The sequence below is a fragment of the Lotus japonicus genome, chromosome 1 (assembly GCF_012489685.1).
Source record: "Lotus japonicus ecotype B-129 chromosome 1, LjGifu_v1.2".
NCBI lineage: Eukaryota > Viridiplantae > Streptophyta > Magnoliopsida > Fabales > Fabaceae > Lotus > Lotus japonicus.
In genome coordinates this window covers 136,687,332-136,715,155 of record NC_080041.1, presented here as the reverse complement: position 1 = coordinate 136,715,155, position 27,824 = coordinate 136,687,332, and the positions used below count along the sequence as shown (strand labels likewise).

General features: G+C 32.8%; 3 protein-coding genes across 4 annotated transcripts; all 3 read left to right on the top strand.

Annotated features, from left to right (window-relative positions):
- The first annotated feature begins 231 nt into the window (after positions 1-231).
- Positions 232-2,854, top strand: LOC130731433 (probable L-gulonolactone oxidase 6). Its single transcript, XM_057583726.1, has 4 exons — positions 232-1,063; positions 1,301-1,556; positions 1,648-1,749; positions 2,002-2,854. The coding sequence occupies exons 1-4, from the start codon at positions 371-373 to the stop codon at positions 2,721-2,723; spliced, it is 1,773 nt and encodes a 590-aa protein (XP_057439709.1). The 5' UTR covers positions 232-370; the 3' UTR covers positions 2,724-2,854.
- A 12,343-nt stretch (positions 2,855-15,197) lies between these two features.
- Positions 15,198-19,571, top strand: LOC130731432 (probable L-gulonolactone oxidase 6). Its single transcript, XM_057583725.1, has 3 exons — positions 15,198-15,970; positions 18,088-18,343; positions 18,534-19,571. The coding sequence occupies exons 1-3, from the start codon at positions 15,302-15,304 to the stop codon at positions 19,355-19,357; spliced, it is 1,749 nt and encodes a 582-aa protein (XP_057439708.1). The 5' UTR covers positions 15,198-15,301; the 3' UTR covers positions 19,358-19,571.
- A 2,677-nt stretch (positions 19,572-22,248) lies between these two features.
- On the top strand, positions 22,249-27,396 carry LOC130731431 (heterogeneous nuclear ribonucleoprotein Q). 2 transcript variants are annotated; one of them, XM_057583724.1, is made up of 10 exons: positions 22,280-22,449; positions 22,568-22,596; positions 22,969-23,415; positions 23,523-23,639; positions 23,763-23,903; positions 23,997-24,173; positions 26,037-26,241; positions 26,454-26,629; positions 26,744-26,829; positions 26,913-27,396. In XM_057583724.1, the coding sequence occupies exons 3-10, from the start codon at positions 23,005-23,007 to the stop codon at positions 27,049-27,051; spliced, it is 1,452 nt and encodes a 483-aa protein (XP_057439707.1). In that variant the 5' UTR covers positions 22,280-22,449; positions 22,568-22,596; positions 22,969-23,004; the 3' UTR covers positions 27,052-27,396. The 2 variants fall into 2 exon arrangements, with proteins under 2 accessions (XP_057439706.1, XP_057439707.1); XM_057583723.1 differs by lacking the exon at positions 22,568-22,596 and having other exon boundaries at positions 22,249-22,449.
- Positions 27,397-27,824: the final 428 nt, after the last annotated feature.

Genomic DNA, 27,824 nt, shown 5'->3' with positions numbered 1-27,824 from the left:
TTACACTTCTCAACATGCTTTTATGCTAATGTGGGTGTAATTTAGCTTAGTTTGTGCCTCTGAATGCTCAGCAGCACCAAATATTTAGTTTTGTTTCAATGCCAATTGCCAAGCCATTATAAACTCACCATTCCAAGTCAAAATAAATGAACCACATGTCACACAGTACGGATACTGATCCTTCCTAGCATCTTCATTTCACAATTATTGAGTTGAGTACATGACAAAAATCATTTTGCCCTGAAATTAGTAAACCAAAACTACATTCACTTTTAAAATACCAGACCACTGATCAATGCCATGAACCTTCTCTTGCTCTATACTCAGAGTGAAGTAGAGTTTAACACAGCTTCAGAACGTAATTTAAGCCATGTCTTTACCTTGCTTAAAACGGATGTCACACACTGCAGCCTTCACACACACCCTTCTTCTGTTCCTACTTTTCAATGTGGGACTCCCTACCCCAGAGGATCCCATCAAATGCTCATCAAACAATAACACAAGCTGCACCATCACAAACTCCTACGGCATCTTCCCTGATCGAACCACCTGTCACGCAGCACAAGCGTTTTACCCAACTACAGAGCAAGAGCTTCTAAAACTGGTTGCTTCAGCTTCTCAAAACAAAAGGAGAATGAAAGTTTCAACCCGTTTCTCCCACAGCATCCCCAAGTGGGTGTGTCCTGAGGGCCAAAACGGGTGGGTAATAAGCACCAAGTATCTGAACAGGATATTGGAAATTGATGTGGGAGCGAGGACAATGAAGGTGCAGAGTGGTGTGACATTGAAGCAGCTAATTGATGAGGCTGCGAAGGTTGAGCTGGCGTTACCGTATGGACCATATTGGTGGGGCTTGACAATTGGGGGGATAGTTAGTACAGGTGCTCATGGAAGCTCATTGTGGGGGAAAGGAAGTTCAGTGCATGAGCATGTGGTGGAGCTGACAATTGTTAGGCCTGCAGGTCCTGAAGATGGGTATGCTAAGATTCAGAACCTCAGTGAAGATAATGAAGATCTTAATGCAGCAAAACTATCACTTGGCTTGCTGGGGGTCATTTCACAGGTATATACATGTTAGCTCCATTTCTCCTTGTAAATTAGATATGAAAATATTTCTATCTATGATTTCTAGTTAGGTATAGTTACTATAACATCATTTATGGGCGAACCGATTTTTAACATGATCCACTCTAGAATTGTCTCAATTAAGAAGTGTGTACAACATGGATTTCAATTGTTGAGCTATTTCATTTTGGTTGGGACAAAAGACTATCAAGTTATGCTAAGTACCTATTCACAGATTACTTTGAAACTGGAACCTCTTTTCAAGCGATCCATTACCTATTTGGCAAAAAACGATTTGGATTTGGGAGATCAAGCGGCAGCATTTGGACACCAACATGAGTTTGCAGATATAACATGGTACCCAAATCAACATAAGGCTGTGTACCGTGTTGACGATCGTGTCCCAACCAATGCATCAGGCAGTGGTATCTATGATTTCATCCCTTTCCGTTCCACTTCATCCCTTGAATTGGCACTTATCAGAACCACAGGTTAAGGAGATTATATTTTCACAATCCATTTTCATTTCTTAGAAAACACTTCAAAATGAATTATAATGTTTACCCTTTTTCTTTTGGGCAGAGGATATTCAGGAATTCATTAGTGATGCTGATGGGAAGTGTTTACTTGCAAAGACCGCAACGGATACTCTTGTTGCTGCTGCTTATGGACTAACTAACAATGGTGCTCAATTATTCTTACATACTTTAGTCAATGAGTCACTTTTAGAAGAATTTTTCTTTTCTGTATATGTTTGTATCAGCTTTTCTTTATCTCAGAATCAATTCTCATGACTCTATGAACATTTTTCAAAATTGAATTTAGCTTCAGATGTGATCAATCACACAATATGTTTCCAAACATGCTATTAGTTCAATATACAAGAATTTTGATTTCACAAAGCTGAAACATTTGTTTTATGTTTTGAGCTTGCAGGAAAAATCTTCACAGGATTCCCTGTAATTGGATATCAAAACCACCTTCAGTCTTCTGGGTCATGCCTAGATGGTCCTAAGGATGCAAAGATCACATCATGTCCTTGGGACTTCAGGGTGAAAGGAGAGTTCTTTCACCAAACCACATTTAGCATTGCCTTGTCCGTAGTGAAGAATTTCATTAAAGATGTGCAGAAGCTTGTTGAATTGGAACCGAAGGGATTTTGTGGCATAGAGCTCTACAACGGAATTCTAATGCGTTATGTCAAAGCTTCAAGTGCCTACTTGGGGAAACAAGAAGATGCTATAGACTTTGATATCACATATTACCGTAGCAAAGACCCAATGAGTCCTAGGCTTTACCAAGACATTATTGAAGAGGTTGAGCAATTAGGAATTTTCAAATATGGAGGTCTACCCCATTGGGGTAAGAACAGAAACATAGCATTTGAAGGAGTAATCAAGAAGTACAAGAATGCAGAGGAATTTTTTAAGGTTAAGAATGTGTATGATTCACAAGGACTATTTTCAAGTGAGTGGGCAGACCAAGTGCTTGGCATAAAAGAAGGGTTAACAACATCACAGGATGGGTGTGCACTAGAAGGTCTTTGCATATGCTCAGATGACAACCATTGTGCACCAAGCAAAGGCTACTTTTGCAGACCTGGTAAAGTGTATAAGGAAGCAAGGGTTTGTTCTTATTTAAGATCTATACAATTCTAACAATCACCCTATATTTGTATTTACTTTATTTGTTCATGGAAGACCTTCCCATGAATTTTCAGGACTTGGATCCTCTAAGGCTAGACTGCATATCTACACCAACTAATTAAAATGACCTATTATTACAATTACTGAACTTTCTTAACTAAATATCTTTTTACTCACCAATATTCTTAGTCATATGAAACAAATTAAAATATGAATGGCCAACATATTGCAAGAGAAAGGTTGCACACAACTTAGCTGGACATGATCCATTTCAGTATTTTCGAGACCAGAGAATTATGCCTCCAGGGAGCTTATTGCTTAATGTCACGAGCATAACATAGGGTATTCTCAAGCTGTATTCTTAGGTTGGTTCCTCATCATGGTGCTTAATAATGACATTGTTTCTTTTAGAATTCAAAATGCAGCAAGCTCATCCCCAACTGTAATGATGAGTTTACCCTTTAGTCACACTCACATCAATTAAGGCTCCAACAGTTGCTGTGATTGGCTTATCTAGCATTAAAGGAACACATTTTTGTTTCTCAATATCCAGAATATAAATGAAATCAATTGGGAAGCTTGTTTAGTAGTTAGATCAAGTGATGTGTGTGATTGTTTAGTAGTTAGTTTGTTAGCATTAATTAGTTAAAGTGTTAGAAGCATGTGCAGCTTCCAAGAACCTCACATTACATCTAGATAGCTTGCTATATAACAGAATGCCTATTGAGAAAATACAGATGAAGTTATCAGAGTTTTCTCTCTCAATTTTCTTTCATCTTGTTTCTCTCATGGATGCTAAGAGGCATAGTATTCCTAGTTTTCTTCTTCTTGAGTAGCTCATCACCATTTTTCTTATCTAGTTAAGGATTATTGTCAGCCGCCTTTAGAGTTTCCTTTGTTTTCCATTATTATAGGAACCTTGCTAATTACCCTTAGGATGTAGGGTAACCAAGTTTCAAGGATGCATGTCAGAAACTTCATTAGTTGAAGAAAGAGGAAAAAATTTAGTCCCGGCCACACCCACTCTAATTAAGAACTTTTCTTTTGATATTCAAACTAATTACTACTAATAAAGAAATATTGGTTTTCGTTTTCTTCCAAACACCTTCTCCGTTTCCATTTTTCTTAAAATCTACATGTCTAGACAAACACAAATGTCAACGATACTAATTAGAGGAAGAAATCGTGATTTTAGCATACCAGTACACGCACGTAACCCTTGATTATATTCTAGTAAATGACAAACTTGAAAGTTATCACAAAATGATCAAACAATGAATAAACTAAGTCCAAAAATATCAATATCAATATCAATCAATATCAATATCAATATCAATATCAATCAATATCAATCAATATATAATAGAAAATAAGAACTCCTATCAGGCTGATTTAATGACGTGTCGTTCTCACGTTAATTCTTAGTGACGTGTCATTCTCACGTTAATTCTCATAAAAAAAATTCAACGTGTCATTCTCAAGTTAATTCTCATAAAAAAATACATTTTTAAATTTTAGATTTCATCAGGATTTGGGTTATTTATTTCTTGATTTTATCTTAATTTATTTTTGATTAATTTTTAGAGTACTAATTAGTATTTATGGTATTTTTATTGAATTTTCGGATTTTTAATTAATTCAGGATTTTATGAGTTTTTTATTGCGATTTACTAGATTTTGATAGTTTTTATCTATATTTATTCAGTACCTTTTTAAATTTTAGATTTGATTAGAATTTAGGTTGTTTATTTCTTGATTTTATCTGTGAGTCTTTTATTTTATTTTTTATTTATTTTGATATTATTAATTGATATTATTTTAATAGAAAAAATATAATATAATTAATTTTAGTATGGTTTTCAAAATGTTAAGAGTGTATATTTATATATGTATATAACTATAATAATTTGATAGTAATAAAAGTACGAGGAATACAAAATATTAATACATATGTACTATAAAATTATTACCTAAATTTATTAGTGCTAATAAATTAGAGTTAAAAAAAATAAAATTCATTTTTCTATAACTTAAGTGTATTTTTAATAATTTAAACAATAATTATATATTTATTTATTGTTATATATCTAAAACACAAAAGCATTACCCTTTATACAACACGAGTATACATCTTCACAATCAAAATTCAGTTATAACTCACATATGCAAAACTTAAAGCTTTTGGCTTATTAACTTCTGTGTTTTTCAAAATTTGTGCTCTTTAAATATCTACATCTTTATTATAATTGTTCTTACATTCTTAGTATCTTAAATATTTTATAATTTAAAATATCAATCGATGTATCAAATACAATAGATATATTCCCCGTGCAACGCGCCGGTAAAAAACACTAGTATATTAGAAAAGAAGAACTTTCATAGTGACGTGTCAGCACCAGATTAATTCTTAGTGACGTGTCAGCACCAGATTAATTCTCATAAAAATTATTCCACGTGTCAATTTGTTAGAGGATATAATTTTCAATTGATATATGTTTTAATTTTATATATTCTAACCTAATTAATTGATATTATTTTAGAAGATATAATTTTCAATTGATATATGTTTTAATTTTATATATTCTAAAATAATTGATTGATATTATTTTAAAAGATAAGATTTGGTCTTTTAATTTATTTTAAATTTATTTTTAGAATATATTGATTAATTTTTATTGAATTTCTTATTAATTCGGGATTTTATGAGTTTTTATTGTGATTTGCTAGATTTTGTTAGTTTTTATCTATCTTTATTTAATACCATTTTTAATATTAGATTTGATTGGGATTTAGGTTGTTTATTTCTTAATTTTATTTTAATTTATCTTATTATTTATTTTTAATCCAGAAAATACTTTATTTTATTTTAGATTTACTTTTAGAGGATATTAATTAAATTTTCTTAAATTTTCAGATTTTTAATTAATTCAGGATTTTATGAGTTTTTATTGTGATTTGCTAGACTTGGTAGTTTTTATCTATCTTTATTTAGTACCTTTTTAAATTTTAGATTTGATTAGAATTTAGGTTGTTTATTTCTTAATTTTATCTTATTATTTATTTAATTTTACTTCCAGGAAATATTTTATTTTATTTTACATTTATTTATAGAGTATAATAATTAATTTTTATTGAATTTTCGGATTTTTAATTAATGCAGGATTTTATGAGTTTTTATTGTGATTTGCTAGATTTTGATAGTTTTTATCTATCCTTATTTATTATTTATTTAATTTTAATTTCATGAAATATTTTATTTTATTTTTGAGATACATTTAAAGTATAAATGAATTTTTATGGTATTTTTATTGAATTTTCATATTTTTATTTAATTCAGGATTTTATGAGTTTTTTATTGTGATTTGCTAGATTTTGGTAGTTTTTATCTATCTTTATTTAGTACCTTTTTAAAGTTTAGATTTGATTAGGATTTAGGTTGTTTATTTCTTGATTTTATCTTAATTTATCTTATTATTTATTTAATGTTAATTCTAAGAAAAGGGAGTTGATTTGGTACTGAGGGTCCACAAAGCTACTATGGACACGCAGAGATTTGATAGCTGCTATTTCTACCTCTGCCACATGCCGCGATCAGGACAGAGGTATGCCGTAAGATGATGTTACGTGATTGATGGTTTGTGCCATTTTAGTTTATCCTTTGTTTGTAATTCAATCCTGAATTCTTAAATTTCACATATTTTGTGTGTTTTGATCCAAAAGTTTACAAATTTTTGCATAGACCCTTTAACGAATCATTGTTGAAGACGTAATGTTTTGATTCTGATGTAATGTTTTTTCTATTGTTCTTCTTCCGCTTTTGTATTTTTTTAAACCAGATTTTAGTATAGTTTGTAGAAATCCATGTGTGTGAAGCCATTCCAAACCAGATTTTGGTATAATTTATAGAAATTTACGAAACTTAGGATAGCCTGAATTTATATTCATTTCTCAAATTTTGCTCCTTTTTATTCATCATGTTTGAACTGTGTGTATAAACATATTATTTGCACTGTATGTGAATGATGCACAACTAACTAATTTTTTTTTTATGATGCACAAGTCAGTCAAATTGATGAAAGCATATGAAGAGCTCATATTTAATCTTCATGAGTATGTTTAGCCCATTCTTAAGGTTGGTTCATGTTTTCCTCAAACTCATCAGTTTTGCATATAATCATGTTTTAGTATGCCAATTTGGTGACTTATCTTACTTTGCTCTATATATTTCCTTAAGTTCAATTTAAATTGATTGTTAGTATAAGTCCATTGGTGAAGTAACCACAATTATTTTGGGTGGGAGAATTATTTTGTTTTTTTCTCACATATATAGATAATTTGTTTGGGTGTGCACATGTGGAGCATTGCACCATTTTTTGTTTCTCTTGACTGAAATGTGCCTTTGATTTTTTGTTTCACAAGGGTTCCACCCCAAGATTCACTAATACACTAGATATAATTCTTTCACCACAGTCCTTTCAAATTGGTGAAGGAGGGTTTTTTGTTCTTCAAGACTTCATTTTGGGTTTCTGTTTCAATCTTCTTCATGAATTGATTTTGTTCTTCAACTAATTGTAAGATGTCATATGCTTCAAGGATTCCTGCCTTTCTCTTCTTAAACAAAAGCAAAAGGATTAAGGAAAAGAAAATCTTCTAGGGTGCAGAATATTCACTAATTGGAAAAAAAAATAACACGTGTCATTCTCAGATTAATTCTCATAAATTTTTTTTTTTAAATTTTAGATTTGATTAGGATTTATGTTGTTTATTTCTTTATTTTATCTTAATTTATTTTTTATTTATTTTTAGAGTAAAAAAAATACATTTTTAAATTTTAGATTTGATTAGGATTTAGGTGGTTTATTTCTTGATTTTATCTTAATTTATTTATTATTTATTTTTAGAGTATTAATATTATATCCCAAATTTTTTTTTAAAAAGAGTGAGTTTGAAAGCTATAGCTTAAGTTAATTTGTTAATATATTCCCAAATAATAATTATTATAATAATAATAATAATAATAATAATAATAATAATAACATGTGTGTGCGGATATGGGCCGGTTGGGTACTACAGTGCCCATACCCGCACTCATACCCTATATTTTTTGCGGGTAATTATCTATACTCAATCTCATACCCATTTAGCGGTTTTTTACCCTACCCATAGTGAGTATTTTTTGCGGGTACCCTATGATTTTGAGACCCATTGTCATCTATAGATTTAGATTTTGACAAAGATGGATAGCTTCCTGTAATGACATTGAATTGTCTAAAGGTGGAGAGCTTCGAGTTACTACCCACGTGAGTATGGAGACGAGTACATGTAATTTTTAAAAACGCGGGTATGGAGATCGTACTATAGTACCTACCCATTATCATCCCTACTTAGTTGGAATAAACACAATAATGTTATACTTTATGATATATCTTACACAATCCTGATTTGTGCTACTATCACATTAATTTTTTTTAAGATTAATATGTTGATAATTCTTTATATCTATGATTTGTGTTATCGTCTTCATATTTACGAAGAATGTGAAACGAGTTCCTCTTGGTCTCAATCGGGCTTAGAAGAGAAGTCTTTATGTCCACTTTACTCATCAATTTTGACTTTTCTATTTCATTCGTTGTTTAATATATTTTTAATAATCAAAGTATTAATTAATGTATCAAATACAATAGACATATTTCTCGTGCAACGCGCGGGTAAAAAACACTAGTATATACATATTTCCGGATAGCGTATTTATAGATTCTTTTTTGTGAATGTTACCTAGCTTGTTCCACAAATATATCCTTAAAAGTTTATTAATTTTGATTTTGATTGGGATGTTAAGTTGGGAAGACACCTTGAAGAAAAAGAAATGGTTATGCAGATTTTTAATTTGCTTTAGGTAGGAGCTAATTAACAAGGAGAGTGTTTTTATGAATCGGAAACCAACCTTGCGTGGAGCAAGCACCTTGCTGCTTGCACCTGACTTTGTTTTAGATCGATAGGTGTTGTTCTATGTTATTTTAAGATGTACATAAAAAACTAAAGGCAAAATGTTGTGTTGAAACGTAATTAAGTCCACATATTTGATACGAGTTATGATATATACACACTTCTCTACTTTTTTTCCACCTTCATTTCTATTTATTTTCTTTTTTTCTATCAATCAAATCACCTATCACATCTTTATTTTATTTTTCCTTTTTTTTTACTCTCTCTTCCTCCACCTCTCCACACCTATTTTTAAGGTGTGAAGATATAATTATTCATTTGATACATATGATAGATTTGAGTGTTATATTTTCTGGTCACCAATCAAAAATTTAGCTGCACTACTATATTAATATTTTTTTACTGCAATAATTACATAAATTATACTTTTTTCCATCTACGTCTCATATTTTAATTGAATAACGGTAAAAATTACACATCTATCTATCTATCTATAAACTATATAAAGGGAGAGTTTGTGCAACTTTGGGGGCAAACCAGTCATTCAACAATTAATTTCAAAAACTATGAAAATTGGGCATGGGTATTTTAGTAAAAATAGTAATTTATTTCACTTGGATTGAATCTCAGCAGTTGATTCACAAGCATTTGATTTACAAAAGGGCCTAATAGTGAATTATGAGAAGTTAAAAAATTAAGGCAATTTAGGAGTTACATACATTTAAGAAATTAATTTATAAGAAGTTAAAAAATATAAACCTTTAATATCCCACTTTAAATTACCTAATGATGTTACAACAACCATTCATATTCTACAATCATATTCTCATATGCTTTCTATTATTGCATAGAAAATAAAAAATGTCTTAAATGTGCATATAGGCTACATATTTTTATAAGCACAAATTTTTTTACAAAAATATTAATGCAATTTAGAAGTTACATAAAAATTAAGAGATTAATTTAGAAGAAGTTTAAAAATTTGTAACCTTCAAAATTGGTTTTAAATCCTACATCAAAGTATATAATCATGACACAAAAATAAATAATTAAATCCAAGAGGAAAAATCATTCCGCTTCTATAACTCCATTCTCATTTGCCTACTATATAAATAACAAAAAAAGTCTTCATCTCTGCACACAGTTTCTCACTCAAACATCTTTATGTTTAAAACGATTTCTCACCCTTTCGCATTGTTGCATATGCCTCAGTCTAAAAAATAGATAACTCGGTTTGCAAAAGAACCATTGTTTATCGCCCTCTAAATGAGGCTGGAAGATGAAGATCGCAAGCATAATTCATCAAATTATGGATCTTCGACCAACGACACAAGTAAGTTTCGTACATATCAATTTTTTAATTCTTTCTTTTTTCTTATCCAATTTTTTCTATAAGTTTAACATTCATGAATCCACCATTTTCATACAATGCCTAATTCTAGCATAGAATCAAATCAATCGAGCCAAGGAATTTCTGTGAGGTTTCAACAATCTAACATTTCTAATTGTAAAACAACTTTTATTTGATTTATGTTGTGCCGGTGTTTTGTTAATTAAATTGCTTTTATATATTTTCTAAAAAATATTTTCAATGTAAATATTTGTATACCTCAACAAAACACAACATTGTGAATCTCCCATGTAAAGGGTTTGACACGAAGCAGAAATTCACCGGTTCAGAGAAACCATGTCAACGGCGAAGGGACTTCTGCAAGCATTCAACAACCAAACATTTCAAATGGTATGTTTTCAAAACAAAACAAAAAAAAAATTCAGTTATTTTGTGTCGATGCTTGATTATCTAAATTGCTTTTATATATTCCCTAAATATTATTTTAAATGGAAATATTTGAACAAAACAATGCAGCAGATCAAAGCACAACAATATGTATCTCCCATGTAAAGGCCTCGGCACGAAGCCAAAATTCACAAGTTCGGAGAAACCATGTCAATGATATAAGAAGTAAGTATCTGTCATTTAATTTAGGTTTTTTTATTATTGCTACTAGATATTTATTAATAAAAAAATAATATAACATTTGACTAAAACCATATCACACTATTTTAATCCAAAAATTCAATAGGTGGTCTAATCCAAACATTCCATGCATCTTTTCGATCTCGGTAAGGATATTGATTCTTCAAGTGCCTTGACTTTCCACCAACATGAAAATTTAAATTATATCATAATTTTAATAAACTCCCCTTATAAATTGCTAAGAAGCTTCACACAATTTCGACCATGATAGCTCATAATGTGATGCACTTATGTTAATTTATTTTAATGCATTTTTCATAAAATTTATATCGATATTTATTTTACCACAAAAAAAATTACTTTCACAAACTAACATATTTTTTCAAGTATATTTAATTCAATTAAAAAATGGAATAATGGTTATTAAAATTACAATATTAATAAAAAAAAATATAACTCATTATTTTGCTATAAAAGTTTACCTCATTTAGAATTCCATAATATAGTATTTTTTAAAGTTTATAAACCAAGCAAATATGTACCAAAAAAGGATGATGATGATAAAAGATACACTTTTAATTATTTTTTGTTAAAACTAATATCACCTCATTAATTTTTGTTTTTGTCTGTTAGCTCATAGGTTCCAATTATGAATATCATGTTTTGAATGTGTCTATTCTAACTATTTTGGACCGATACAATCATTCTATATCAGAATGAATATTTTTTTTAAGTTAGTTATTTTGACCCGTCCAAACTTCCAAGTTCTATTTCAAAACCTAAGGAAGATTGATGTTAATGAAAGCAGACACTTCTCTTTGCTCAATTGAAAAATTATAAGTTGATCTTTTTAATGACAACAACTTCTACTTATTTTTCTTTGGATATTTTACAATAGCCCTTGAATAGATGTTGTTTATTTTGATACATGTGTTCTTCTTTTCATTTATCATTTCTTTTATTTCTGCCCCCACAGAAAACCATAATGAGTTCTTTTGGTTTGTTTGTTCATCCTGTTAAAAAAACATAGAATTCCATGAAAAGGTGATCCCCCAGCCCTCTATGACCCATATTGTATACCTCAGACACGGTGATGCTTCTACCTGTAGGTTGTAGGAGTCATGCTGAGAAGGTTGTACCCATGTCAAGTCTCTTTAATAGCCAAATGGTATATGATGGATGCAATAGAGGATCTCATATCATAACATTCAATGTAGTAACCAAAACGCGTTAGACTTCTTTCCTCTGCACCCCACTGGAATTTTGGAAGGAAAAACAACAAGGGACAAGAGTTCAGTTTCTGAGAATAGTTCCAAGTATTCTTTATTCTTATTTTTTTAATTCTTCTACCTTTACGATAAATTTAAATTTGATGATTTTTTGAGAACATGTAGTGTTCATTTGATTTTTCCATTCTAAAACTCATGATGGTTGTTAAGTTTTGTTACGACATCGCAAAACAAAAAAAAATTGTTAAATATTTATATAAAAACTAAATCAAATCATTCAATATTTAGAAAACAACCACAAAGAAATATAAATATTACGCTTCTTAAAAAAGTCAAACGCATTTACCGCAAAACTAAAAAAAATAAAATTTATATTTTGTAGAGTTAATTTAGAAACTCTATTTTAATAAACATAACAAAAAATAATATAAATTTTAAAAAATTTCATGTTATACACAAAAAGACACGGGTCAAAAACTTATCTACAAAATAATTTTGATACTTTAACAAATTACATAATTTTTTACCCGTTAACTAATATTAGATCTAAATTGAATTTTTAATGAATTTTGGTCATTCTTTAGATATAATGAAGAAGACGTTTTCGCAACCTTGAGGGTAAGATAATAATTTAACAATTTATTATACTACATTGAAAATTTGACTATAATTATTTTGGTAAAAATGCAAATTATTCTCCCATATTCAATCACGACCGTTCGTTTCATAGCAATCTCATTGTCCTTTTGCATTCCCAAATCTATTCACTGAACTTAATTGTAAAAATCAATGCATTCACATAGGGGTCCTAAGAACCTTTGAAGAGACCTTCAATATTCTTAAGTTTTTTTAAACCTTAAATCTTCTGTAAAGCTTAAATTATAGGTATAAATACCTCTTTATCCATACTTTTTTTTGTCGGTTTTCTTATATGATTTCATAGATTCGTTGGTTCATTGATTTGTATGCGTTTCACTATGAATTTTTTTTTTGCAATTATTATATGCTTTTGTTCTTTTTGGATTATGAACCTTTTATACACTTTTTGGTGTTCTAAAACCATCACAAATGTAGGTGTCCAATAGTGGATTATATTGTTTTTATGTCCACCAATCTTTTTTATTCTGATTCTTTCCTTTATTTTTTGTATATCGGAAAGATAAATTACACCCTCTCGGGGTCGATCTCTAGACTTCCTCTCCCCTACCCATATGCCCCCCAGCTCTTACTACTTGAGCTATCAATAGAGACTCAGTTTATTTGCTTAAATGTTAATCAATTCGCATATTATAAAAAAAACTTCACATTTTCTTTTTTGAAACTCTTCACATTTTCAAGTGTTAAGTAGATTAATTATTATATGAAAAACATAAAAAACATGAAAAATAAGATGGTTTTATGATGTAAATCTCCTCAATTTAATTATTGTGATCAAAACAGTATCATGATTATGGAGTCATAAATATCTAATAAAAAAGTTATCTTTGTAACTTATATCCTACTTTATTTGCTTTATCGTCAATTAGGGTTTGTAACTGATATCCTACTCTATTTGTCTCATATCTTATAAATGACTCAATTTCTTCTTCTTCTTTTTTAAAATTAATTTCTACTACATTTATGAGGTTCATTTTGACAATAAAATTCAGTCAAATATTCAAATCGTAAATGAGATACTACTCAACTTAATGTTCATATATTTTTGGGACACAATACTATTTGAGCTGGCAACATTTATATCATGGTGGCGTTAGGGAAAAAATATGTTTAAAACTATGAGGGATCATCACAATATCATCACATTGGGGTAAACAACAAAAACAAGTATGTTGAACACCTCATCTTTCACCTAAAACCTTAACACATTAGGTGTATGAATCATCTTACTTATAAACAGCTCAAAATTTTCATTTTATTTCTATGTTAGACTTACTCACACTTGATAGTGTCTTTTATAATTATTTGAACAAACAAAATAAAATATAATTAACACAAGTTTTTTAAAAATTACAAACGAAAAACAAAAATGAATATCCCCCGTGCATCGCACGGGTAAAAAATACTAGTATAGATATAATAGACCAATTGAATCATCAACATGTATTGGTATGGGTCGGCTCGAGTATTTTTAACGAGAATTAATTTTGGTGTCATCTTTTTCATTATTCATGTCATCCTTTTTTTCTCTTCTAAATATCCTTATATCAAAACACTCCACCACCCTTAGTGTTTTTTGAATCGTTGTTTAACCGCGCGTTAGAGGTACGGAATGTAATTTGCATACTGTAGATTAGTGTTTGTGGAATATATTTTTAGACATGTGAAAATATTTTCATACTTATAAGTGCGGAATATATTTATGTTTCTAGCAAAATTATTTTTGTAAAAAGTAATTCCGCACTTACCGCGGAATGAAAAAATTCATAGGAAGTGTTTTTGGAATGAGAATGGCATGAAAGATGTATTGAGATGATATTAAAACTAACATCCTCTTGAGTTAAAAAAAAAAAAAAACTAACACCCTCTTTAAAATGTGATTCTGTTATGCACTTATGCTTAAAAAAAGCACGGCTGAAAGAGGTCCTAATTTTAGTTGTCGACAATACTCTAGAAACTTAGTCTCTACATATTGGGCGAAAGATACTCTAAAAAAACTATTTTCATGATTAGCTTTGGTGGCTGATTTTTCACGATGCATATATAGATCTATCTGTTGGAGTCATGAATTGCGTCTCCAATAATCTCCATATCGAGTTTCGCCTAAACTTTCAAAGTACCATTTTTGTCTCCATATGATTTTTGTTTGAACGCAGAAATGCCAATATTCTATATCCAGTTGTTGCAATACTTCATATTTTAGACGTCCCAATTGCACTCCACGACATGTTTATTATAACTTATAAGGGGCATTGTTAATGCGGCCAGGAACACTTCACACCTTGCAAGTATTAATCAACTATCAAATAATTATTGCTAGCTGTGTAGTGTAGAAAGGAGATAATGGAACCAAGGCATAAATTTAAGTATCACTTCATTCTTTAAATAAGTGATTACATTTCCAATTCTTATGAAGAAAAACTATTTAATTAACCATCTTGTAATGCTTGTATTAACCGTGGTGCGAAAGATTTATTTTTTTGCAAAAGTTTCATGACTTTCGCAATTAGGATATTGAGTACATCTTAATAAGGCTAGCTCTCTCAACGAAAGTCTTTTGTTAAGAGGAGTGAAACATCTATCGCTTCAAAGATGATCAACTATCTCTTACTATAGAATTGGTCCAAGTTAATAGGCTATATTGACGCTAGCTAACAGAGGGGCATTCATGTGCGCATTTGTTCATTGTCAATGCTCTATTCTCCGGGGCATGTTCACATATCCATTTCAATCTATAAATAGAGCAATGCAGGGCTCTGCTAGATAACAAGAAGAAAAAAATGAGAAACCAAGTACCCAAATCCACTCTTATCTTCTTCCTATTTATGATCTATGGAGTGATTTCAACTCCTCCAGATGATCCAATCAAATGTTCTTCAAACAACAAAAACTGCACCATCACAAACTCGATTGGTGCCTTCCCTGACAGAAGTACTTGCCAAGCTGGTGAGGTTATGTACCCAACCTCAGAGGCAGAGCTCATATCCATGGTTGCATCAGCTTCCAAAAACAACCGCAAAATGAAAGCTGCTACCCGCTACTCCCACAGCATCCCAAAGCTGGCCTGCCCTGATGACCAAAATGGGTTGCTGATAAGCACCAACAATCTGACAAAGATAGTGAAAATTGATGTGGAAGCAAGGACCATGACAGTGGAGAGTGGTGTGCTGCTGAGACACATCATAAGTGAGGCTGCAAAAGCTGGTTTGGCCTTACCATACACACCATATTGGTGGGGAATTACCATTGGAGGCCTTTTGGCAACTGGTGCTCATGGAAGCACTTTGTGGGGTAAAGGAAGTGCTGTTCATGAGTATGTTGTTGAGATTCGAATTGTTACTCCTGCAGGACATGAAGATGGATATGCTAAAGTTCAGACCCTTAATGAATCAGACCAAGATCTTAATGCAGCCAGAGTTTCTTTAGGAGTTCTTGGTGTTGTTTCTCAGGTAATTCATTTTACATTTTTAACTGTCGGCATATATTTTTTTAAAGGAAAGTATCTCATTCATTAACTAGACAAAGCAGAATCTGCAAAATAATGCATGTGCTGCATCATTCATGAGGAGGGTCATCCCACCAAATGTTAGAAGGGAAAAGAACAAGCATTTAGTTTGCTGCTAACAAATAAGCCACCTTATTAGCTGGTCTCTTAACATGTGAAGAAACTACTTCTTAAAGCCTGTTATTAACTTCCTACGCTCTTGATTTGACAAGATAGTAATCATATCATGTTGGTGGTTAAGACATGATAAGATATGACATGATAGTAATCATATCCTGTTGTTATCTGTTGTTTGTTGCGCCAGCAGGATAAGATAACATTATCATGTCTCATTTCCTATTTTGTCCATCATGTATAAAAGTTATCGTGAGGAGGAGTTAGGATAGAACATGATATGATACCAGTTATATATTTTCTTTCAGTATCCTAACTCCAAATTAATTTATATTAGTATTATATAATTTATAATAATGTTAATTAATAAATATAAAAATATTAATGTAACTAAAATAAAAAAATTACTATTCATAAATAGTAAAATAGACTACCCACTTACAAATATTTGATTTATTAATAGTTATAGACTAATTTAATATTTTCATCTCCTATTATTTAAAAATTATTTACCTTTATAATAATTTAAATATAAATTACTTTTAAAATAATAATATTTTTTATTTAGTTAATTTTTCTTATTTATCACGTGTCACAATTAAGTGAAAATCAATTGGTTACAAATATTGTTTTTTTAATAGTAATAGACTAATTTTCTATTTTTCATCTCCTATTATTTAAAATTATTATTCTACTTTTATAATAATTTATAATTTAAATATAAAGTACTTTTGAAATAATAATATTCTTAATTTAGTTAACTTTTATTGTTAATTATAACGTATCACAACTATGCTATCTTCAAAACAATAAAATAGACTAATTAATAAAATTTAAATTAATTTTAGTTATTTTAAAATATAAACCCATTCATGAAAAAGTATAAACAATTAAATTTTATAGAATGATCCATTTTTAAATGTACTTTTTAGTCAAATATAAATTTGATACATTTTTCTTTATCATATCATGTCTTTATCATGTGCACGTACCACAAACACAGGATATGATAAGAGTCTATCCTGCTCTTATCCTATCTTGTTCACATATTATATCATATTATATCTTGTCCTGACCACGAAACGGGCCTAAAGTAAACCAGTTAACTGAAATATCCGAAATAATTATATATATATATATGCATTGATTTGGTTTGGATCATTGATCAAGTTCAAAATCTGAACCAATGAAAACCCTTATTCATTATTATGAATGGCTTTAAATTTGATTAAATTCTTTAATTTGAAATCAATGGATTTTTAACTAACGTGTAGACTTAAGATACAGCTTGAACAAAATAATGGTGAAAAATAATTTGATTTGTACTACAGGCCAACCATGCACGTTTATAAAAAAAAAAAAAAAAAGAGTTGTGCAGGGTGCCAGGTGTTCCAGATTCTAAACTCGATACGTAGAGATAATTTAATTTATTCGTTCATTAATAACTTCTCCGAATTACTATTTGTCCCAGATTTAGCATTAAGTACTTTTCAAGAACATAAAACTGCCATAAATGTCTTTGTCTACTATAGATCAAGAGAAGTATGGTCCAAGTTAAAAAAAAAATTAAAAATCTCTGCATATTAGTTGTAAACATATTTTAAATAACATGTATTAAGCTAGTTGTAAAAATAGAGTAGTTCATTGAAACAAATCTAGACGAAGGAAGCATGCATGTGCTGCTTAATTGGTCAACTCCGGTTAAATATTAGCAAATTCCAACATGTATTATGTCAAACCACAAATATATAAAGTCACACAAGATGTATAGCATTTCGTATACGGGTTTCTTAGTAACAAATCTTTTATTTTGAAACTTTTTTATTTAAAATAAATATTCATGCACTAACCAAATTCTTATTGGAAGTAAAATTCCTATAAGTTGCTTATGTATGACCTTCTTTTGGGTGTTGGGTGATGAAATGTTTGACTATTATTTTTGTACAGGTTACTCTGAAATTGGAACCCCTCTTCAAGCGATCTCTCACATTTTTGACAAAAAATGATTCAGACTTGGGAGATAAATTGATTAATTTTGGAAGAGAGCATGAGTTTGCGGATGTAACATGGTATCCAAGTCAAAGGAAAGCCGTGTACAGAATTGATGACCGTGTTCCTGTCAATACACCTGGCAATGGCTTATATGATTTCACCCCATTTCGATCCACACCCTCTGCCACTTTAGCTCTAGTTAGAGCCTCAGGTTTGCTTCCTTTATTAATTGTACAATTCAAAATGAATTCAAGGTGGACTTTCATTAAATTAAAACAGCATTAACTTGCACAATCATTTGGGACTTTTATATAAATTAATTTAATTAGGAGATTCGCATTAACATATAATAAATGTGTTGCGCAAAATGGTTTTATAGCTTTCTTTGTTATGATATATAGAGGAGCTTCAAGAAGCAACACGCGATGCTAATGGGAAGTGCATCAGTGCAAAGTTGGTAACTGCAACACTGGCAAGCGGTGCTTATGGATTGACAAACAATGGTGTACTCTTTCTTGGCTACCCTGTTGTTGGATTTACCAACCGCATTCAGTCATCAGGGACATGTTTGGATAGTTTAAATGATGGATTCATCACAGCATGTGCATGGGACTATAGAATCAAGGGGGAAGTTTTTCACCAAACAGCATTTAGCGTCCCATTGTCTGTGGTAAAGAACTTCATTGAAGATGTTCAGAAGCTTCTTGAGTTGGAGCCAGAGGCACTGTGTGGCTTAGAATTGTACAATGGAATCATTTTGCGCTATGTTACTGCTTCGAGTGCTTACTTGGGGAAAACAGAGGATGCCGTGGATTTTGACATCACATACTACCGTAGTAAAGACCCATTGAATCCTAGACTCTTTGAAGACATACTTGAAGAGATTGAACAAATTGGGTTGTTCAAATATGGAGCATCACCACATTGGGGAAAAAATAGGAACTTGGCATTTGTGGGAGCAATCAACAAGTATCCTAATGCACACAAATTTTTGAAGGTTAAAAAGAAGTATGATCCAAAAGGAGTTTTCTCAAGTGAGTGGACAGACCAAGTGCTTGGGCTCAAAAAAGGGATAACAATATTGAAGGATGGGTGTGCATTGGAAGGGTTGTGCATATGCTCACAAGATAGTCATTGTGCACCAAACAAGGGCTACTATTGCAGACCGGGTAGAGTTTACAAGGAAGCAAGAGTTTGTAGACTTGTGAACCAAAAGAGCAAATGATTTCAAATTTTCAATGACAATGGGCTATTAACGTTGGGGCTATAGAAGTTAGTATTATGTTACTTTCTCTACCAATTCTTATGTGATCATAATAAAAAAAGTTGTTCATGCTTCCATGTTATGGATTGCATCATGTCTTGTAACTTGTTTCAATTCAATTCCATGTTATAGTTTAAACCGCTACAAAGATATATGAATGAAGCAAAATTAATAACTCATTGTTTTAGGAACCAAAAACATATTTAACCATTTTGTATTTCATTCTAGTAAAATTTGATAAATGGTTAGGCTGTTGAATCACAACTAATCCAAAAATCATAGAATTGAAACAAAGATGGTAAGATGTGATAACCCTCACCACATTTGTGTGAGGCAGACAATGTATGATTTATAGAAGACGGAGCGGCTCAGGGCAGGCGGTGTGAGCGCCACTACAAAAAAATTGTCATATACCAACGAACATTTTTAGTGACAGGCACAAAATGTGTGGGTATAAATACTTTTACCAACAAACATGTCATTAAGCGTAGCTATAGATATGATATACCTATGAGTGTCTGTTACTGTAACTAATTCCTTGAGCGACAAAATTGAAACCGTGGGTATAAGATATTATATACCAACATTTATGTCATTAACCGTGGCTATAGCTAATCATGTTCTAATTCTAGTCATAAGATTTAAAAATCCCTTTTCAACTCTTCACTCTCTGCGCTCTAAATTGGGAATTAAATTTTCCACCCCATCATTTAGAATTGCCACCCCAGCCTTTTTAAAAAAATGTCTGGACTACCCTCCGGGACTTAAACCTCTACACCAATACAGTTGTTGATGTTTTGGACCCCGTCCGAGAGTTATACGTTCGGATGCTTTACTTATAGTTAAAATAACATGACTTTAGTCCAATTGCAGCAAAAATAACATGACTTTAAAATTGAAAAGTTACATAATCCAATTTAAACAAAATTACAATACATAATCAAAGTTAAGCATTTGAAAAGTGAAGCAAAATAACAATACATAATCTAAGTTAAGCATTTCAAAAGTTACACAAATAGTCCTTAATATAGAATTAGTAAAGAACTAATATTAATCTTTTGTTATGTTTGTGAAGCTTCAAGGTGGAGGTGCCCTGTCCTTTGGAAATACCTGTATATTAACATAAATGAATAATTGATATTGAGAACACATGTGTGAAAAGATTCAAATGCTTTATTGTAGATGTGGAAAGATCCAGGACTATAAGGTTCGGATCTCTCCAGGACTATAAGGTTCGGACTGGTTGATAATTAAATTTGTCACCCCCCTTTTTAAGACGTCCGATAGTTGTTGAACTGGATTAATATGAAACTTCAAGATTCGGACCTCTCAAACCAGATACTATCACAAAGACATAAACACGAAAATGCAGAGACAATAATATGGGACAAACAGACATGGCTACAATACTGGAGCATTGTTTTAATACATGTAGGAAAATATTCAAATGTCAAATCTAATATAACATTACAAACATGAATCATATTATCAATCTTTTGTTATGTCTATGTAATCATTCTTGCTAGGAACATGAGGACCAATCCAAACAGTGTGTTCAGCCATAAATCTTTCCAAACGCTCTTCATACGGTCTACATCATTCGGACTCGGGTTCTACAACGTTGTATTCCCATTGGAGAGCAGTTGGCGGCATAGGATGTCCAAACACCAACTCTTGTTCGCGATTTTTGGTCGCTTTTGTCGCTTCTGAGCCGCACGTCTTGAGAGCTCCGAGTGTTGATGTTTTGTATTGTTCTAAAAGTGAATCTGAATTGATTGTTCTGTTCTAATATTAACAGAGTCCGAACGTTGAACATTCGGATGAGTCCGAATGTTCAACCTCTGGAGTAAAACACGGAGGGACAATTTTGGTTTTTCCCCACTTTTGGCGGGGACGCAGAGCGTGCAACTAGGCAGCAAGCAACGCTGGGCTGTGCAACTGGAACAAAAGCCACACGGCTAGACAACGTGACAGAGGAAGAAAGAACAGTGGGTTAGTGGCGGCGCACAATGTTGGAGACGATGACACAAGGTTTGGAGGCTAGGGTTTGGAATTGTAACCTGATACCATGTAAGATGTGATAACTCTCATCATAACTTTTGTGAGGTAGACAATGTGCTTATAGAAAAGTAAGTACAATGGAAAGAAGTAAATTACAAAATATGCTAAGGAATAATAATAGAATATTCTTGAATATGCTAACTCGTCCCGTCCAACGTTAACTCGCCTAAAACGCCCCCTCCTCCGCATTTGAGAGTAGGTTGGATAATGTACACTCCCCATTTATACAAAGTTGATAAAAATATGATTAGAAAATGTGATAACTTGATGAATTGGCTCGCTGAAACAGGTCGGGTTGATGAGTTGGCTCATCCCAAACTTAAAAGGTGAAAATAATAAAAATAATGTAAGAGGTATTATTATTTAAAAGTTAATAAAAAATGAAAATCTAATATGCCAAACGACAATAAGCAATCAACCCTGTCATGAACTTGCTCGCACTTCATGGCGGGTAATGCAAAATAAGCATAAACAAGTAAGTGAGTTTGAAAACCTAACCCGCCCGCATTCTTTCGGCGGGTTAGGAACTTGGGATTAAAGTTTTCATTTTCAAAATGATATCTCATTCCCCATCCGTGGTTGTGTTATGACAATTAAAAATCATTCATGCAAAGTTATAACTATCATATCCATATGTGATAGAAGATGTCGTCGATTTGCGGATCGACGCAAAGAGTACAACCTCTTTGGCCATCCTAGCCACAGTTGGACTTGGATAAAAAAAAATAGGCAAAGTAGGACAAAATATTAGTACACGCGGAAGAGAATGATTGGTGTGGGGAGTGTGAGTGCAAGTAAAAACGACCGCTTCATAGTATTGTCGATTAGGCGCATCTGGAAAAAGGAGGCACTCACTTCCCCTTTTGTTGCCGGATAAACTCTCTCTCTCTCTCTCTTCACCGGGGAGGAAGAAGAAGAAGAAGAATCACACTCTCTCTCTCTCTCTCTCTCTCACAGAAGCAAATCTGAAAAACCCTAATTTCATTACACTGGTACGCACGCTCCCTTTTTGTTTTCCATGAATAAATATGCCTCCCTATCCCTTTGTCTTTCACTTCACTTCTTCTTCGGATCAAATTCTCATAATACATTACCCTCCTCATATACCAGCCAAAGATCTTTCATTTCCTTTTCGTATGGTATGTCGCGTTACTCCGCTCATTCATTTTCACAGGGTTTAACTCTATACTTGAAGGGTTTGTCTTTCTGTTATTTTTTTTTATCTTCTCATATAGTTTCAATTGTTTCCTCTTATTTGTTTGTTGACATTCCTCTGTTAAGCATTGGATTGGCCTAATGTCTTTAATCATATGCCTATTGCCTAGTTTTATTGTCTCTTTGCTGAATTTTGCCCTAGTCTGGGTATTGCTTTAGGGTATCAATTCAGCTACCGAATGGCCAATGGGGTAGATTAGGGATGTTGCTCGGTTCTCTTTCAAAACCATATCTGTCTATTGCCTCCATGTCTTAGTGTTCCACCCAGATTTTGTGATTAGTGTGTGAACCTGCAGGTGTTCAGCTGTTTATGAGAAAATCTTGACCCAATCATGTCAGAAGGTGCAGAAATTGATGAGCGTGTCGACCTTGATGAGGAAAACTATATGGAGGAGATGGATGATGATGTCGAAGAACAAGTAGATGATGATGGAGTGGATGGAGATGGAGCTGAAGATGAAAATGCTGAAGGTAGTGTTGAAGAACATGAATATGAAGAGTTGGCAGCGGAGGCTGATGGGAAAGACCAATTGGCTGAAGCAGAAAAGGGTGACATTGACACTGAATTTGTGGAGGAAGATGGGGAAAAGCCACCTCTCATTGATGAAGATGAGAAACAAAAGCATGATGAACTTCTTGCCCTTCCTCCTCATGGTTCTGAAGTCTTTATTGGTGGACTTCCTCGGGATGCATGTGAAGATGATTTAAGGGAATTGTGCGAACCAATGGGTGATATTCTTGAGGTTAGAGTCTTGAAAAGTTACTCCTGTGATATTATAAACCTTTATTTTTCATCGGATGGGAAAATTTTGGTTTATTTATAAAACTTTAATTTGTTATTACTTTTCAGGTGCGATTGATGAAAGATAGGGACACTGGGGACAACAAGGGTTATGCTTTTGTGGCTTTCAAAACAAAAGAGGAGGCACAAAAGGCTATTGAAGACATACATAACAAAGAATTTAAGGTACTCATAAAGTCGTGATGCTTTCTGAAAATCTTATTCACTATAGCTTGAAGACAAATTTATTTCAAAATTCTTATTTTGGTGATCAGTTTTAGATATTAACAACTTTTTACATGACATCAGGGAAAAACTTTGAGGTGTTCACTGTCTGAAACCAAACACAGATTGTTCATCGGTAATGTTCCAAAAACAGTGACAGAGGATGAGTTTAGGAAAGCCGTCGATGGTGTTGGTCCAGGAGTTGAAAGCATCGAGCTCATAAAGGTTCAGGCTTGACTTGAACTAAATTTGTTACTAGCTTATATTAAAATGTTATAAGGCCTACCTTTATTTCCAATCCATTTTTGTTCATTACAGGACCCTCAAAATCCAAGCAAGAATCGTGGGTTTGCTTTTGTTTTGTATTACAATAATGCATGTGCTGATTATTCACGGCAAAAGATGTCAAGTTCGAGTTTTAAGCTATATGGAAATACACCAACTGTCACATGGGCAGATCCAAAGAATTCACCTGACCATTCTGCTTCTTCACAGGTAATTTCTTGGATGAAAAGGGAGCTTAGAGGTTAAGAGTGATTTTCAGTTGTTTTTCATACAATTGTATCAAGTGTTTGATTGGACATTTATAGGTGATCATCTGTGCTTCCCTTTTACTGCTTTTTCCTGCATTCCCCCTCTCTCCTCTTTCTCTCTCAGCTGAGCCCACCTAGTAAAGAGGAAAATCATACTCATACCAAAGAGTTTGTAATCCTGAGGCGGTGTTTGGAGTAAGAAATGTTTTGACAATTTGGGGATTGTTCAGTGGAAAAGTTTTCCATATTTGGTACAAGAGATAAATAATGTTTCTCAGACACAAGGGATTTCTGGGAATGTAAATTTTTGTGTGAAATTTAAGAATATGATTTCCACCTTCACAGTTGGGAATAGGAAAATTATAGATTGTAAAGTTATTAGATTACCCTTGTTCATTGACAAACTTATAAATTGTAAAATTATATGATTTCCACCTTCATAGTTGTCTGATCTTTGTCACAATCAGCTTTTTGACACCACCAGCTATGCACTGCCCATCTGTGCTTCTTCCGCAGCCACTATATGTGCCCGTTTATCTGACCAGTTGTGCTTCCAAACTCACCCCACCCCACTACTTCCATCTCCTCCTTCACAGTGCTCATGGCTACTGTTAGCTGACTTGGTCTGCTTGCCTTGAAACTCTTCTTCTTTGCTGAATGCCTCCATATGTTAGGAACCCAATTGCAAGGTAAGGACTTGAGTCCCACATTGGAAGTATAGGATTCTAAAGTGGGGTTTACAAGGCCTTGGGCTCTCCAACTACAAGAACTAGCTTTTGTGGTGTGGTTCTTCCAAGGTTTTTATCACCATCTATCATTGTTTGCTATTAGATCATCATACATTTAGATTACTGTTTCTATCCCTACGCTATCTTCTCACAATTTGTCGCCTTAGTCATTGACTCACCCAAGATCTACAAGCTGTTCTTTGGGTAATTTGATATTTTCTCAGTACTATTTCCTTCTCAATATCACCTAGTAGGTCTCGACCAGTGGCCGTCATGGCGCTGTCTGACTGATTTTTAGTGGAAAGGACAATAATCCAAAAATTCCCTCCAGAAGTTAATGTTAAAACATTTTAGGTGTAATTTTGGGAGTTGTCTTAAAAATAAGTTGAAAAAGGTTCTTGTTGAGTTGTTTCAGTAAACCCTCACTCACCGCGCCTTTTCTCCTTGCTCTATCTGACACATGCCCCTTGAGCGACCCTTCGATGACTTCTGCAGCTACCACTCGTGCGGCCCATCTCTTTTTACTTCAGTTCTCTTTCCTCTAGCAGCTTCATGTTGTGTTCTTTTCCCCCTTTTCCTTTGATTTGTTGATTCTTTGCTAATTTATTTTCTCTTGTCTTGTACTTTGAGCTTTTCTTCTCTTTTCATCATCGTGTCTCAGGCTTTAGTTATTTATTCTTCTCTTTTTTTATCATTTATATTTATATAGTAGAAATTATGTAAACTTCAAAAAAAAATCAGCATAGCGGTCATGCCACTATGCACTACAATGTTATAGCTTTTTTGGGATCGACCACTACACTGCCGTTGGAAATGATAACACTGATCACCTCCCAACTAACCAAACTATCTCGCTAACCGTCACTATCAAAGTCCTAACACTAATAGATACCTAAGATTTTATTGGTGACATTATTATAAATAAGACTGCTATGGAATGCTGACTTTGTTTAAGAAAAGGGTTAGTCTTGATAGTTGTTTAACACATCAAAGATGTTAATATGTGGCATTTATATTAACATATATTTTTGGTGTTTTGTGTATGAAAAATAATAAATTCAAGTTTTGCCTTCAAAATTTGTTTTTGCAATTTTCAGGTTAAAGCTCTATATGTGAAAAACATACCAGAGAATGTCACTACTGATCAACTGAAGGAACTATTCCGTCGTCATGGGGAAGTAACAAAAGTGGTCATGCCACCAGGCAAAATTGGTGGGAAACGGGATTTTGGTTTCATTCATTTTGCTGAGAGGTCAAGTGCATTGAAAGCAGTAAAAGAAACAGAGAAATATGAAATTGATGGTACTTGTTTTATGCAATATGAAGTTATAAACCTGTTTTCACCCTACGAATTTGTCTGTCCTTTTCTTTTCAGTTAACTTTGCAAAAAATAACAAAAAGAGTGAAACCAACTTATCTAAGTCACTCGTCTTATCCATTAAAAATGTTCTTTTGTTTGTAATACTATTCATTATGTGTGTTACTTAAATATGTTAAATAATTTTGGACTGCAGGCCAAGTGCTTGAAGTTGTTCTTGCTAAGCCTCAAGCTGAAAAGAGACCTGATGCTTATGCCTTCAATCCTGGAGTTCACCCAAACCATCTTCCACATGCTGGTTACGGTAGCTATTCTGGAAATCCTTATGGCTCTTTAGGGACTGGCTACGGGGCTGCTCCTGCTTATCAACAGGTATTTAGTGACTTACTGACTTAGAGGATATTCATAATTGATGTGTTTGATTCTTGATTTATTATTTGTTCTAATCTTCTTGCATTTTTTGTGTTCCTGTGTACTTTCGAACAGCCAATGATATATGGCAGAGGTCCAATGCCAGCAGGAATGCAGATGGTTCCCATGGTATTGCCAGATGGTCGAATCGGCTATGTCCTGTAAGTATTTACAACTCTTGTACATGATTACATGTCCTTATATTATATCCGATGTAATACCTTCATTTTGGGGTCTTCTGCAGTCAACAGCCTGGTGTACAGGTTCCTGCTGCCCGACCTCGCAGAAATGAACGTAGCAATGGTCCAAGTGGTCAAGCTGGGCGAGGTGGCGGCGGCGGTAACGATGAAGGCAATCGTAGCAGAAGGTTTCGACCTTATTAGTGGTAGAAAGCAGATAAATGCAATGTGGCTCGTGTCACCTTGCTGTCTTCTTGGTGGTGTGGGGCTTTGGGGACAAGATACGTTACAGAAAATCCTTTCTCAATCTCTATCCCACAAAAAAAGGGGGGAAAATATTTAAAAAATATATGAAGAGAATGTTAGGATTAGGACCAATGATATTATGCTGTTAAGTTAATGTTGGAATTTACTGCTGTTAGATGAGTCACACCCGAGTAATTGCCCATCTTTTCTGCTTGGAATGCTTTTTGGTACATTTTTATCGACAACCTTTAGAACATTATGTTAATTTGGTTTCAGTAAATTTACCATGTTTTTGTCGCTCCATTTTAAATGCACCACTCAGTGGCTCTTACCTGTTTGTGGCAGCACCCTAAATCATTTTTCTGAGCTTTACTAGATTAGCAATTTGGCTGAAACTAACTCTGCCATTGATATGTGAAACAGTGATCAACTGAGCAAATGAGAGTTAAAATGGGATAGGTATTTTGCATGTGAATCTCGCACGGTGAGGTTTAGGTTTTAAGCAACATTAATCCCAGCAGAGTTTAAGAATTATCCGCAGATAAAATACTAAAACCGCATTACTGCAACCCAATCTTCTCGAAGTTTGCATTTCAGCCTTAGGTGACAAAACAATTGAACCGGGTAGAAAACATTGTTCATTTATGGGGTTAAGAACTGAAAACAATTTTTTTAGGATTGCTCGATTTCTCTCATGTTGATGTCCCCTCATACTTTGCTCCTGAATTGAT